This window comes from Ornithodoros turicata, chromosome 3 (assembly GCF_037126465.1).
Source record: "Ornithodoros turicata isolate Travis chromosome 3, ASM3712646v1, whole genome shotgun sequence".
In the NCBI taxonomy this organism is placed as follows: domain Eukaryota; kingdom Metazoa; phylum Arthropoda; class Arachnida; order Ixodida; family Argasidae; genus Ornithodoros; species Ornithodoros turicata.
In genome coordinates this window covers 107,945,123-107,960,247 of record NC_088203.1, presented here as the reverse complement: position 1 = coordinate 107,960,247, position 15,125 = coordinate 107,945,123, and the positions used below count along the sequence as shown (strand labels likewise).

The following is a 15,125-nucleotide window of genomic DNA, read 5'->3' as shown; positions in this document are numbered from 1 at the left end:
GCGCAAGAAATGTGAGGATGTGCTCGTCCCCGTTCGCAGTGCAGTGTTCTTGACACGGCGTTTGGAGAGGAATACTTGGCGCCAGGAATGGTTGGATGCTCCTATTGGTTGGAGAGTGTGACTTCACTTCGTGTCAATCCCAGGGTTGCACTTGGACTTCGCGCAAGAAATGTGAGGGTGTGCTTGTCCCCGTTCGCAGTGCAATGTTCTTGACACGGCGTTTGGAGAGGAGTACTTTGCGCCAGGAATGGTTGGATGCTCGTATTGATATGAGAGTGTGACTTCACTTCGTGTCAATCCCGGGGTTGCACTTGGACCCCGCGCAAGAAATGTGAGGATGTGCTCGTCCCCGTTCGCAGTGCAGTGTTCTTGACACGGCGTTTGGAGAGGAGTACTTGGCGCCAGGAATGGTTGGATGCTCCTATTGGTTGGAGAGTGTGACTTCACTTCGTGTCAATCCCAGGGTTGCACTTGGACTTCGCGCAAGAAATGTGAGGGTGTGCTTGTCCCCGTTCGCAGTGCAATGTTCTTGACATGGCGTTTGGAGAGGAGTACTTTGCGCCAGGAATGGTTGGATGCTCGTATTGATATGAGAGTGTGACTTCACTTCGTGTCAATCCCGGGGTTGCACTTGGACCTCGCGCAAGAAATGTGAGGATGTGCTCGTCCCCGTTCGCAGTGCAGTGTTCTTGACACGGCGTTTGGAGAGGAGTACTTGGCGCCAGGAATGGTTGGATGCTCCTATTGATTGGCGAGTGTGATGTCACTTCGTGTCAATGACGGGGTTGCACTTGGACCTCGCGCAAGAACTGTGAAGATGTTCTCGTTCCCGTTCGCAGTGCAGTGTTCTTGACACGGCGTTTGGAGAGGAGTACTTGGCGCCAGGAATGGTTGGATGCTCCTATTGATTGGCGAGTGTGATGTCACTTCGTGTCAATGACGGGGTTGCACTTGGACCTCGCGCAAGAACTGTGAAGATGTTCTCGTTCCCGTTCGCAGTGCAGTGTTCTTGACACGGCGTTTGGAGAGGAGTACTTGGCGCCAGGAATGGTTGGATGCTCCTATTGATTGGCGAGTGTGATGTCACTTCGTGTCAATGACGGGGTTGCACTTGGACCTCGCGCAAGAACTGTGAAGATGTTCTCGTTCCCGTTCGCAGTGCAGTGTTCTTGACACGGCGTTTGGAGAGGAGTACTTGGCGCCAGGAATGGTTGGATGCTCCTATTGATTGGCGAGTGTGATGTCACTTCGTGTCAATGACGGGGTTGCACTTGGACCTCGCGCAAGAACTGTGAAGATGTTCTCGTTCCCGTTCGCAGTGCAGTGTTCTTGACACGGCGTTTGGAGAGGAGTACTTGGCGCCAGGAATGGTTGGATGCTCCTATTGATTGGAGAGTGTGATGTCACTTCGTGTCAATGACGGAGTTGCACTTGGAAATGTGAGGATGTGCTCGTCCCCGTTCGCAGTGCAATGTTCTTGACACGGCGTTTAGAGACGAGTACTTTGCGCCAGGAATGGTTGGATGCTCCTATTGATTGGAGAGTGATGTCACTTCGTGTCTATGACGGGGTTGCACTTAGACGTCGCGCAAGAACTGTGAGGATGTGCTCGTCCCCGTTCGCAGTGCAATGTCAAGAACACGGCGTTTGGAGACGAGTACTTGGCGCCAGGAATGGTGGCGTCGGCGGCGCAGAGCACGTTGAAGGACCGGCGGCGGCAGCGGCGTTGCGCCGATGCTGTTTTAGCGGCGTGGGCACTGTGGGCTGTCAATATGTCTTCTCTTCTTTGACGGGGACGCACCGACACCTCAGAGCGGGAGTATTTTCTCCATCATAAATACCGAGACGGTGGCAGTATTTGTTGTACCTTGCGCCAAACAAGTACATCAGCACTGGATTAGCGTGTATTATGAAAGAAAACCAGAACACACAAATGAATATTAGGAGAAGTAAAGCACTTCAAGGAGGTCGTCGCCCAAGAACTTCGACACCGCCCGTTAATCGCTGGAGAAAACAACATAGCTAGACAATCAGAACTACGAGCCATCCCTTTAATGGTAACCACACGTAACAGTTATTGCGAGTGCCGAACATTCACAGGACGACGACGCGTAAAAGCTCTGTCCACTGATCCAGTGGCTCTTTTTGACAAAGTATAGTAAATATATGTAAATATGCAAACGTAAGAAAACGATATGACATAAAGCGCACCCACCACGTCATTGAATAGTATTTTTGCAGAGGCTGTAGTTATCATGAACAAATATGTAATTTCGCAGCCCTAACTTTTCACGAACCGGGTAGGGATGTATTCGCAACCACTAAATTTCGCGCGCTCCTCGAGTTCCTCGAACTCTTCCTTCTCTGCTATGAAATTTTACCGTGCCCTTAAAAGTTCGCGAATTTTCTCGATTCGCAAAATTCGCGAAAATTAAGGGCTCGCGAAATAAAAGGGTTTTACAGCATAAGCTTGTCCAGAGCGAGAGGGTTCGCGCGCAGCCCCGCAATCCCGCGATTGAAAACACCCTCTCTGACGGGATGCTTTTCGCCGGCACATACAAAACGCACTATTTGCTACGCACTTTTCGAGCGCAGAAAGAGCGACAGGCAATCCACGTGAGAGGACCACGTGCTTTGGAGCGATCGAGCTGATTGGTGTGGGCTCTAATCTGTTGGCCAGATAGATCGCTTTCCAACCCAGATAAGGCGAAGCTCGCGTCATTTCTGCGCTCGGAAATTGCGTATTTCTTGTTTCGGCTCATTGGCATAGCGACATTCAGCGTCGGATATTTCAATACATGTGTGCAATTAAGGATTTCTTAAACATGGAATCGCTTTCAACGAGGAATATCTTCCGTTCTGCTATATCGTTTTTGCGCGAAATCCCCTAATTAAAGAAATAATGAATTTTAGGTAATTGATAATCTTGTAGTTGCATACTTTCTTCGAGAAAATATTCGCCTGACCAACTAAAAAACGGCATCTATTTTGTTCGGCTAGTTTTTTTTTAACAAAAATTCTGTAACGAATAAAAAACAAAACACCCTGTATATGGAAAATGACCAGTTTGGTGGATGGCCGGCAAACAACCTGCAGGAATTGAATGACAAGTTTGCCTGGAGTTGTGCCTCCAGAGTCGACTGTGAAACGAATCCGTAAAGCATAAACAGCATATTACTGATGAAATTCTTACTGCTAAAAACACCACAAATGGAGCCTGGGACCTAAGATGCAGAAAAAAAAAAAAGATTAGCTATAGGAGCTTTTTTATAAAAATGGGCACATTACAGTCAAACCTCGTTACAACGAAACGCGATACAACGAAATTCGCGATAGAGCGAAATAATTTGGATTCCCCGGCAGATGGCCATAGAGATCAATGTATTTTAACTCCCGCTACAACGAAACACTTTTTAGCCGCCGCCTCGATACAACGAAAGAATGAGATAAGGTTTATGACCCCAAAGCCGACTTTAGGGTCATGAAAACAAAGGGCGCGAGCTGCGTCCTGTTCCCGCGGCGAAAGATGGCACGCGCGATTATGGTCGGGAGGAATCTGGTGCCTACAAAAGGAAGTCTGAGTCATTGGAAGGTTAGGGATTTTCTTCCGAGGCTTCTCCTTTTCGCGCTTGTTTTGAACTGTCCGGTTGCAGCCAACTAAAAAGAGCACGAGACGCAAGGCGCCATCGCGCGCGTGGGAAACGCTTCGTTCGCGTGGCGGCGTAAATGACGAAATCAGCCTAGATGATTTTCTTGACGGGGACAAACATGCCGTAGCAACGGAGAGCCTTACGGAAAACGCACTGTCATAGACGTAGAAGGTTTGCGGGAGATCGCAACACGATATGGAGAAAGCTGCGGAGGCTTCGGCGGCGTACGAACAATGCGTGACACAGCGTCTTCTAGGCACGACGCAGACGCGTATAACCGGCTATTTCACGCAAGAATAAAATGCCGTAGGTGCACCTTGGCGCTGTATTTGTAGTTGTCATTTTTCACGAAAAACATTTCCGCATCATCGCGGGAGTTATCGACGCTTATCTACAGCGCGCACCCTCGCAAAGGTCGCGATCCGTGACCTTCAATTCGGTACAACGAAATGTTCGATACAACGAAAGAAATTGCAGTCCCCGTGGGTTTCGTTATATCGAGGTTCGACTGTATACAGTCCCGCCTATTTTTCAACATCGGCGGCGGCGCGCCGACAGTTTTGGCACGGCGGCGGCGGCGAGGTTCAGACCTCTGGCGGCGGGAATGCTGTGGCACCTCAATGCTCAAGGCCTGTGACACCTCAAGGTGCCTGCCCTGTGTCGAAAGGGATGAGGTGAACCTGAACCTGAACCTGAACAGCAAAATGGGAACAGCAAAGTGGACAAAAGGGAGACGTTGGAGACTGCAGACTAACTGGGGCGTGGTTCCATAAAGATTAAAAGAACGAAAAACTCAGAGATACGGGACACGTAGACGAACACGTCTTTGCCTACGTGTCCCGTGTCTCGGTTTTTCGTTCGTTTGATTAGATTACCCTGTTTACGGTATTTTCTTTTTCTCATTTTGCACTTTTTTGCACCTATGACTACGTCGGGCTACTAGGCTACTATGACTCCACCCGGAAGTCTGCCCTGTATGCATTAAAAGGGATTTTAGGTGCACTCTACTTTACTGCACCACGTTAATGTCCTTTGTTTTTTGTTCTTTTTCTTTTTACTTTTGCATGTGATATCACAGGATACTGCCCTGATTTAAAAGAGATTATGCGTACCTGAACACCTGAACTGGTCGTGGTCAATGTCGACGCGTGGATAGAGGCTCTCATTAGGAAGCGCAATCGAGGTCAGCCGTCGGCGTGCAGCAACAACAAGGGCATCAGTGCATCGGAGTGCGAACTTGTAGAGCGGCCAAAAAAGCATTTAAAATGTACATAGACGGCGCAGAAGGATTTTTGGAGTTTCTAAGAGGAAATTTACCAATCTATGTGATAGTGTTTCTGCCACTTTTGATCGCCATCTCGCCGGTGACCCCGGTTTTAGGATCTCACGAATTCACAGTTTACCGCATGCAGCAGTATGACCTGCAGGGGACTCCACATGGTAGGGGGATAAAGACTTTGTCTCAGTTGATGCTTGAGAAATGAAGCACTTGAATATGTGTGCAGGAAGTTATAACGCAGTCCACCTCGGTTGGTTTCTGTGCTTTGTATGTACACCTAAGTGGTGCATGTTTTGCACAAATTTCGTGCCTTCCTACCGTTGTTGATTGTGATGAAAATTATTGGCTTGTAGGTTGTAGAAGCTCCATTGTTAACACCGAAGCACGGACGTTGCAGTCTTCTGCGTATACGAGGAAAGTGGTCATAGCACGGCTCGAAGAACTGACCCACGGGCAGTTCAGTGAGATCATTCAGCAGGGAGCAGCTGGGCTGCTGGTGCTGTTGCCCACAAACCTGAGCAGCGTTCCACCTGACAGGCAACAGGTGTAGTCCTGGTATGATTTCACATCTTTTGGCTAAAGAAAGTTTTCTGCAGCATCTCATGGAGCTGGAACATATTTTACAAGAGGAAGCCGTGCCCATGCCTGTGTACTTTGCGCATGAGACACCTGAGCTGAGGGAGATGTACACCAGTGTGGAGAAGGCATCCCACAGTGGCCAGACAGCCAGTGTAGCTGAAGGTTAGCTGTACATGCATTGCCTGTCCAGTTAAAAACCTAAGAGATTTTTACAGAGATGTGGCATATGCTGAGAGCCAGTGGCTTCCAGCTTGTTGTGTCGGGAGGTCAGACAAAAGCTATGACCCAGCTACACCTTACAAGCATACAGGTACCACACGAGTTACTTCTAGGACATTCTAATCCTTGTTTCCCCCGTTTTGAAGGGTAAGCTTTCAGGCTTTGGAGTCGAAGAGCATCTTCCCACTGGTGTCATTGTTGCCCACTACGACGCTTACGGGATATCTCCCGTAAGTACGAAACCTCACTAATTATTGCCTAGTCACAATGCATGGAGTGAAAATGCTCTTTCTCCAGGCATTGTCATTTGGAGCAGATTCGAATGGCAGTGGAGTTGTGGCACTCTTGGAGCTGGCACGTTTATTGTCGAGGCTGTACACAAGTTCAAGAACACATCCACAGTGAGGAGACTCTGGATGATTTTACTCTGGACTTTCATTTTATACTGTGGCCATTATTTATTTCAGGTTCAACCTGATATTCCTCTTGTCGGCTGGTGGCAAGTTCAACTATCATGGGACCAAGAAATGGATCGAAGACAACATTGATAGTTCAGGTTGTTACAACCTTGATTTTGTTGCTTCGCTATTAATTGTCACGCAGCTTCTTAGGTCTTGTACAAAAACCATATCTTTGCACAGAGTGGCAAAAAAATTGCTGAGAAACCCATTCTTTCGAGCAGAGGGCAGCCTCTTGCCAGAATCACTATTCACAATGTGCCTGGACTCAGTAGGAGCTGACGATGGACTCTACTTCCATGTTTCCAAGCCTCCTAAGGATGGAACTACAACTGGCATGCTTCTGGCTGTAAGTATATCTTCCTCCATCCCTTTGAATGTTGTACATCCCTTGTTTGGAAATAGGAGCTGCAGAGAGTGGCCAAAGAATTGTACCCTGGCCAGTTGGAAGTGTCTTTGGTACACAAGAAGATCAACTTAGCGGACGAGACACTGGCCTGGGAACATGAACGTTTTAGTATGCGTCGTCTGCCGGCGTTCACTCTCTCTCACCTGCCTACCCACAGAGCACTCAGCCGGGCTTCTGTCTTTGACACACGGTAATATCTTCTTAAAAAATGAGGGTTGTACCCGAATTGAAGGACCAACTCACTGGGATGTCTGTAGGAATGCATTAACTTGCTTTTTGCCAGCAAATGCAGTTGCATCACCGTTTGTACCAAATCACTACAGTTAGTTTGAGTAACCCGAATTTAGCATACCAGCTGTTTTTTCACCCGAATTCGCATAAATTTAGTGCACACATATTTCCCGAAAACTTGAGGCTCTAATTATATTATTGTGAAGGCAGTAATACTTTTTAACAAGGTCTAAACTTGGTCATGATGCGTTCTGTAGCGCATAACTTATGGAGAGGACAGACGCTTACATCCAACATTTGTATTGAAGCGCATACAACGTGCAGTACATATAAGTAGTTGATAGCCATCCCCTTGTGTTCTCAGGAGGGAATACCTTAAGCTCCAACACACACTACTAAACCCATTACGGACATTACGGACCCACATCTCAACGGATGTGGTCTGTACTGGAGAAGTAATGATGAAAGTAGTAATCACACGAGAGATAATTGAACCTGTGCGAATCATTGTCAGATAAGATGAGTTCAAACAGGACCTTGCTGAGAATGAGGCAGAAACTGTAGCGAAGGAATTCCTGGCAGACTGTGAGGAGAAACAAAATTGATATCTTTGAGAATTAAAAGAAAAAATTACAGAAAATTTCAGATATCTGTCAAACCACTTTAGAATGACAAGTACTGCCTTGTGATGTGTAAAGCTGGGATTAGCGGGACACAAATATTGCTAAAAGTGGGACTGGAAATGCTCGGGACACTTTCTGGAACAATGTACCCATCTCTGAGCATATCAAAATTGCCTTTATTTGCTTTAGATTATTTTAACTTGTTTTGCATCACAGAAACCAAAGGTTTTGTGATACAGCCACAGCAATTTCTCGAAGCCCGCCCATGGACAGCTCACGCCGTAAAATAGTTTGAATTTGGGGAAGGCCGTGTCCAATGTTTTTCCGTGATCCAAACTCAAAATTTCAGTACCGTATTTAATCGCATATTTTGCGCGATTGCACAATTTTAGCTAATTGTGCTAGTGCTAATAGTACTAGTTTGGCACTAAAAATGACAAGAACGTAATTTTGTGCGCAGATATGTGACACGTGCATCTCTGCAACCATGACAATTCCGCCGTCAGTGCTACCAAAGTTATTGCGGTGCCTTTGTTTAATTTGTGCATATTTTCGGGTGATGCCAAAGTTGGCAAACATAGCGTGCTATAACCCTGGACTCTCTTATGCAGGGAGAAGGTGGAGCTTAGCAAGTTGTCGCGTAACGTCAAAGTGATAGCCGAGGCCTTGGTGCGGATACTGTACAATATCACGGACAATACAGAGGTCCTGAGAGACAGTCTTGTAAGTTACTAGAGACAACTTGTGCATTCAGGTGGCTTACAAGCAGTTTTAGGCTCTGCAGCCAGACTACCTGGATAACTGGCTAAACTTACTCTCGAGCCAACCTCGAAGCGTGCAGCTGTTGTCCCCTACATTGGTGGCCACATTAGAACAAGCAATGGGAAAATACTTGAAAGAAGTACGCCTGTCCACTTTCACGCCGGACAGGAGGTCTGACTCTTCCCTAAACTCCCAAAGTATTCTCCCTAAACTCTTCCTGTTTTTAGGGACCCAGAGGTGGCATTTTATGATACGTCACTCACAGTTATGAATGCATACAGGTAAGGATGTCTGTTTGGTCACTTTGGTTCATGACATGGGTCTCTCCTTTAGTGTGAAGCCAGCTGTCTTTGACCTTCTGCTAGCTGGACTTATTGCTGCCTATCTTGGCACCGTCTATGTCTTTGTTTTGGTAAGTGACACCGAAAAAGAGAAAAAGATGTGCCAAATAATTCCTCTTTCAGAACTTCCATTATGTGCAAAGGGTTATTGGAGCCCTTTCTCAACCAGCTACGAAAACAAAGTCAAACTAAAGAGTTACTGTTCCTGATGGAGTCAAGAGATGTTCACTCAAAAATAATTTTTTTTAACCTCGTAGAAATGTCAATGCTTGCACATTTTAGCTTGCCCCTTTTTTACACTCTCACCCACTTTGCAGTTAAAGTGAACTTTTTTTTTTTTTTTTTTTTTATTTACAAGCACCATTCATGTTTTCAATCTGAAATCTGCACATAAAGAAACAAGAATACGGATACAAAGATGGCAGTTGAATAACAGATCTGGTTCTTCCACATTACAACTTCTAGCCATGTGCATGCAAAAAGGTTTCCATCCAACAGAATGTAAAGGATGGGGGTATGGTGAAAATTTGGGACGAGGCATAACCAGTCGATTGTTGACTGTAGGGATATGATTATCAGTGGACAGAACTGGCCTGGGTAAAATTAAACTATTCCTGGTATTTGACTCCCCAATAAATTGATTTTTGTTACATTTCGGATCATGTTTTGACACGACCAGCCTACTGCATTGAGGAAAAGTACAAAACCAGTAGCATCTGATAAGCTCCAAAATTAGTTTGCAGGACTGAACATGTCTTACACTGTAACACTCAGATTTCAACCAAGTTGATGAAATTGAAAACGATTTCCACGCACAGTATTTTTATGGGCTTTGGACGTGTGACTAGCGTGCTGTACACAGCATTGGTTTATAGCTGTAGGTAATATGTAAGCGCATTGTGACAGGCTGAAATGTTGAAAGACATAAAAGTTTCAAAATTGTGTGTCACATATTGGTGTACTGAATTGCTCCTGTAGGCTCTGCTATGGCCCTGTCCACGGCAGTGGTGTAGATTTTACGACAGTGCCAGAACTTTCCTTCCATATTGTTTTGTGGAATACATTGCGAATGACATTTTATTCGCAACAACGGTTACACAAGGTACAACTTGCGGTTTCATTATGGTACCTGACTGGGGGTTGGTGACAGCCTTCGTGTAATAATGAATAGTTTAAGACACAAGGTGAATTACAGTAAGTACGGCTCCACGCGTAGCATGATTGATTTTCCGTGCCTGCGGTAGGTCAAAATAAAATAGTCATTTGGAAAAGTAGCGTGTGTCCTAATGCGAGAGAGCTTCAACAGAGTGGTGACAAAGTTTCTTTTTGCATCTACCCATTCTTATTCTTACAAAGCACCGTCACGCGGACATAGTCAAAGTAGCCTGGTAGATCCAGAGAACAACTTGGTGCATATAGTAATGGCTGAACAATGAATAGAGCAACTACCCCAGGGTAGCTCTGACAGAACAATTATGAAACAAAAGGAGGATTCTACGCTTTATTCCAGCTTCACCTCCAATGCCTTGGACAATATGCAGAGCAGCTACTCCACTGTGAGCTCACAAACCTGCGTGCAACAACCAGCGAGCACTTAACGTGCTAGCAGGGGCAATTCAGTACAGAATATAGAAATGTGTACATTTATTCAAAAACAAAAAATAAAATAAAAATTGTGTGTAGCACTATCACAGGACACTTTCTTAGAGCTCTTGAACTACAGTACTCTAGGGCAGACTTCGAAAGAGGTGCAACCAATATGTGGCACTTGTTTGTACTTATTTGTTTGGCTTCTGTGTTCCCACTTTTCTTCCCCAGACTTTGCAATAATTACTCTACACACAACTTTTGTCAAAACTTGTAAAAAGCTGCGAGAGGTTGACAACGTTACGCTAATAATGCCATTTGTGCGAGGAAGTGTTACCAGTCTGCAAACATCTACAATGTCAGGACCAGTCGCTACCTAAAAAAATTGTAGCTGCATGCAGAATGTAATAAGTGGCACAATTTTTTGCGAGGGACTGTTAAGATAGGAGTAACACTTAACACGCAATAACTGAAACAATGAGATTCTTAGTTTCATATCTTACATCTAGTTGTGGCTTCACATTTCAATTTACGAGTCTCGAGAAAATTATAGTCTGGCCCTCTCGGAGCAGAAACTTTTGAAAGTGGCCACGATGCAGAACCAGAACTGCATTTCCAGTCGTTTCGACTGGAAATGCAGAAAAGCTTTGGAATGACATATGTGGAGGTTGTGCTATCTTATCATATCCAGGTAGTGTTGCTTGTGCTTCGATAGCATGTCTGTTACGGTGACCACTTTCTTCAATGTGGGCTGCAAAACAAAAAGAGCTCAATTTTTACATGCTGCAATGGTAAACAGGGCAATAGAAGATCAATAGAGTCTTCTGTTTTAGGGTTAAACCCCAAAACCCACAGAGGCACTGAGAAATGCTAACCACCCTCTCACACCATTACAGCTACTGAAATAAAACATACCAGTGGCAATAAAAAAATGTATTGTGCACTCTCACACAAAGTGGATCATATGAAGTATCAGCAGTGGTACAAGCAGACAAGTATAATCACAAGGGCTGGTCTTTAAACAACCTTTCAGGAGACAGAAGCAACCATGTTTTTAATGTACCGCAAGATTCTTTAAAAGGTCGCTAGTACTGCCACACCACAATGAAATGAATCTCTTGTTACATGTGTTTGCCAGGACAAGCAAGTGACGTATATTGCGCTTCTCATACTTTAATGTTGCGTTCAGGGAACTGAGTCACCTATTGCTTCTTTTCATCCAGCCATTCCTAGTGCATTTCCACAAAGCCTTTACCCAAATTCAATGCCAGCCATTCATTGTTGTTTCTGAGTGTCAGGTAGGGTGGCCTCATATGGGACTCGTAATATTTAAACCTCAAATTGATAGGAAATACTTTTAGAGAAAATAACCTTTTCGTTGCTGTGGATGAGCAAGTGGTCCTTGTGTACAGAGCAGATGTGGTGTAACATGGCAAGGTCTCGTGCAGGGTCACCAGAAATGGCTTCATCTGGTTCTGGTTTTTCAGAGACACTCTGAAAGAGAAACTCATTTCTCTCTGAAAATGAACAAAGAAGAGCTAAAGGAAATGCTTACCGAAAGTTGATCTAAAAATCTTATCATGCGATTTTTGTTTTTCAGTATAAATGGGTTGACTACTTCCATCCAGGGCTCCTGAGACAAATGAAATCAAATCAAATCAAATGGACATCTAAAATGAGCCTTACCTTAGACCCAAATTCCACCAAATTGGCGAGATTCTGCAAACACTTGGCCACAAGAATCAAACTCCGAGACGCTATTTCGGAGGGTGTGTCTGGAAAGCACTGTCTTTAACACTGTGTTTAACTTGCACAAAATGTCTTACCTGTTATGAGGTTGAACTGCCTTGGATTCAATATGGCAGGGCAGAGCAACCTCAGGAAGATAAATCCGCTGTTGAGAGAAAACAACCTAAAAAAACTCGCTCTCGTTCATGAAAGCACGTACCTGACAACCCTCGTCTTGACTAGAATGTCATTTGGCCACTTAGCCGATACGCTCTTCTGTAAGCAATTACAGATGTATCGTAGAGTCCTAAAAAAGAAAGAAAGAGTGAGCTAATTTTTGTCCTAACCACTCTACGAAGGCTTACAGTGGGCAGTGTTCTACGGACATAAAAATAGATTCCACAATGTCGTCCAGAACGTAGAGGATATGCTCTGCATTGGCACATGCTTCCGAAGGACTCTCTAATTTACTAGGATTCAGCTGCAAGTGTGTCAAATCTGTTAGTAAGTGAAATGACGCAAAAAGAATAATAAATTGCATTCTCACCTCGCACGATTGGCGGCTGTCCATCACCTTCAATATGGAGTCCTGGACAGAGTTGTGGAGAAATCCATGGCCTGAGGACCGCATGTACTGATCCATGAGGGTAGTGGTGAGGGATGCTGTTCGGAACAGTGTGGTCGTCTCCTCTGAACACACAAAGACGGTTGCGTGCTTGCTTCCTTGCTCTTCAAGTTCCTGCTTACCTTCCTTATCCACTTCTTGTTGATTCATTTTCTTGAGTAACAGAGCTTCCTTGCGCTCAAAACGAAAAACACGCAGCAACGCGTTTGCCAGTGGACCCCGATCTTTGTGGCAGAGGTCGGCTAACATGCTCACTAGTTGCAACTCCTCTTCCACTATCAACTGAAAGTAGTGTGGCACTATGGTGTTCAACACGTCTAGACTCCAAAGTGCACACACAGAGACGTCTGTGTCTGCACTTTCGAGTCTATAAAGATTAGGGTCTGTTGCAGAAAATAATACCACTTGTGTTTCTCAAGTAGCACAGAAGAATATACGAGGATGACCATGTGATGAGGAACACTGATGCCTTAAGTGGCGCCACGTGCATAACTGGAGAATGTTTTCCCTAATGCTTAAATGAGTTGGAAGTTAGTGCTGGTCCTCATCACTTAAGCGTTCTTGTATATTGTTCGGCGCTACTGCGTTATCTCATGTCGCACCAACCAGCCCAATCTTCAACCCTCTTATGTTTCTGGTACATAAAAATTTTCACTTTTTCCATTTTTGTGTCCAAGCTACTTTGGCACCAGCTCCCGTCTCCAAAGCAATATTTGCTTCCTTTTCGTTTCAAAAACACTGTTCCATCTGTTTCCGGTGTTGCCATGCAATGAGCAATTCTATGGAAAAATACTACGTATAACGTACCTCAGTCATGTCTCGCTTATGCGGACGGACCAGTACTCGCACTCCATTGCCCAGATACTGAGTTTCTAGATGAGTGAATCAAGTGTGGGCTTTCTTAAACTCATTTATTACTCCATCCAGACTAGAACCCCTAGCGATGAAAGAAGGAAGTCACTGAAAAGGTTAGCCAGCTGTAGGACTCAAACCCATATCTTCTGGACTCAGGGCTCTTACCAATTGAGCTAAGCTCCCCAGCAACTTCCAACCACTCTCTCACTCGTCCCGCTTTCACTCTTGCATGTTTTCTCACTCATACACACATTCAGAGTCCCTAGCTTTTTGCAGTTGTGTGAAATTTCGTGGAATCGACTTTTTTCACGTACGCGTCATATCCTAGTGGGTCTCTAGAGAACCATGCTCGGAGAGTGTCAAAACAAATCCACGTGGATAGAATGAAGAGCCAAAACCAGTCTGGAGTCTCCTCAGTGGTCCCCACTTCTGTCGTCCCAATACTGCGCCATCTAATGAAGACGGAGATAATCCTCTCTGGCGCCTCAAGGTCATGTGCATGCGCATAGGCCATTGTGTCTCGCGGGACCGGCTGTTTCCCTCGTGGAATATAAGATACATTATATAATTATCTAAGGATTTCAATCCATCTGGTTCAACGGTTAACTTGATCAGTTGCGACTGCAATGCCTGATGAGACTGATACAGCTAAACGTTTTGTGACAAAAAAAAAAAAAAGAACGACAGGAACGCCCAAAGAGAAATTTTCAGAGTTGTGACAAATTTTCTTTGCACTCTGAGTAGTTACAAAAGGCTGGCAAAGCATGTGGGACGAGTCCGTACGCAATTTTGTTGCAACTTTTTCTTTTCTCGTTTTTTCTTACCCAGGAACTTGTAAATCCCACTTCTCGGAAATATTAATTTTCCACGGCAGAAAGCTCAGTGTTTCTCTCCAGAAAAAGCAAAGATGATGGTCTTCTAATGCACGTTATCTGAGAAAGTCATAGCACTAGACATACTTTCACGTGGTTTGAATAGCTGTCGCTCACATACAGACGTTGTGTGCCGAGTAGACACCTGCACTTCTTTGGAGCAATCACGTTATCTGTCCACACCAGTCTTTGGTGGCTGAACCCTGACCAAAATGTGGGTCAAACAGCATAAGGAGGATAAGGACAGAGGCTGTTTGACATATTTCAATATAAGCAAATCAGAATACAGATACAAATAACAAACTGAAGATTGTTCCCCCATCACACAGACGAGTTTTCTGATTAACTGAGTTACATATAAGCCAGATATGACTGTATTAAAAGTGCTAATGAACGCACACTAAAAGTTTAAAAAAAAAAGATATTTAGTAGTGTCTCCAGATACAAACTTGAAAACCGTCGAGACACATGAAATAGGGCAGTCGTTGAAAATGCCTCGATTGCTGGCCGAGTGCTAACCTTTACAGCTAGCCTTTACGTGTGAAAGGGTATGTTGTGGAAAGGGGGTGATTGAGATTTCAGCTCCCATGTCTGTTACACATGTTGTGAGATTTTCGTTTGTTTCTATTCCCATTTCCTACATAAGGGGGTTTATGCCTTGCATGGAAATACAGTGAAATTACCTCTTTGAAAGGCGTGTATTCTGCGAGCGGCATGATGACCTCGTTGACGTAGCGTATCCGCATACGGAGCGATCCCCAGTCTTCACGAATGGGAGGGGTCAGTCCACCGAGGGAGAACCACTCCTCTACTTCTTCGCAATTGGTCAGGCTATTCAACTCTACAGTAACCTCCGCTGCACATCCATATAGATGTGCTTCAGCACGTGCGACAAGTAATGTTTTTT

The 15,125-nt window shown here is 44.9% G+C and overlaps 3 protein-coding genes across 5 annotated transcripts in view; 1 reads left to right on the top strand and 2 right to left on the bottom strand.

Annotated features, from left to right (window-relative positions):
* Positions 1–4,831, bottom strand: part of LOC135389164 (coiled-coil domain-containing protein 124-like) — a 25,257-nt gene extending 20,426 nt beyond the window's left edge. Inside the window, exon 1 of the mRNA XM_064619208.1 lies at positions 4,763–4,831. Within this exon, the coding sequence (XP_064475278.1) occupies positions 4,763–4,816 (54 nt within the window). The 5' untranslated portion in view covers positions 4,817–4,831. The remainder of the gene's footprint in view (positions 1–4,762) is intronic.
* LOC135389161 (BOS complex subunit NCLN-like) lies at positions 4,805–9,203 on the top strand. Of its 2 annotated transcripts, none has more exons than XM_064619203.1 (14): positions 4,805–5,090; positions 5,283–5,473; positions 5,526–5,670; positions 5,724–5,818; positions 5,874–5,957; positions 6,025–6,128; positions 6,195–6,283; positions 6,410–6,534; positions 6,591–6,784; positions 8,060–8,171; positions 8,224–8,381; positions 8,438–8,491; positions 8,544–8,622; positions 8,675–9,203. In XM_064619203.1, the coding sequence occupies exons 1-14, from the start codon at positions 4,916–4,918 to the stop codon at positions 8,741–8,743; spliced, it is 1,674 nt and encodes a 557-aa protein (XP_064475273.1). In that variant the 5' UTR covers positions 4,805–4,915; the 3' UTR covers positions 8,744–9,203. The 2 variants fall into 2 exon arrangements, with proteins under 2 accessions (XP_064475273.1, XP_064475274.1); XM_064619204.1 differs by lacking the exon at positions 4,805–5,090 and adding an exon at positions 5,096–5,179.
* Positions 8,674–15,125, bottom strand: part of LOC135389160 (ras GTPase-activating protein 1-like) — a 13,213-nt gene continuing 6,761 nt past the window's right edge. For both annotated transcript variants that reach the window (XM_064619201.1, XM_064619202.1), the window contains exons 15-24: positions 14,902–15,074; positions 12,614–12,773; positions 12,414–12,556; positions 12,232–12,347; positions 12,087–12,173; positions 11,965–12,032; positions 11,825–11,913; positions 11,694–11,771; positions 11,510–11,632; positions 8,674–10,889 (exon numbers count right to left, since the gene is read on the bottom strand). In XM_064619201.1, the coding sequence (XP_064475271.1) occupies positions 10,812–10,889; positions 11,510–11,632; positions 11,694–11,771; positions 11,825–11,913; positions 11,965–12,032; positions 12,087–12,173; positions 12,232–12,347; positions 12,414–12,556; positions 12,614–12,773; positions 14,902–15,074 (1,115 nt within the window). In that variant the 3' untranslated portion in view covers positions 8,674–10,811. The remainder of the gene's footprint in view (positions 10,890–11,509; positions 11,633–11,693; positions 11,772–11,824; positions 11,914–11,964; positions 12,033–12,086; positions 12,174–12,231; positions 12,348–12,413; positions 12,557–12,613; positions 12,774–14,901; positions 15,075–15,125) is intronic.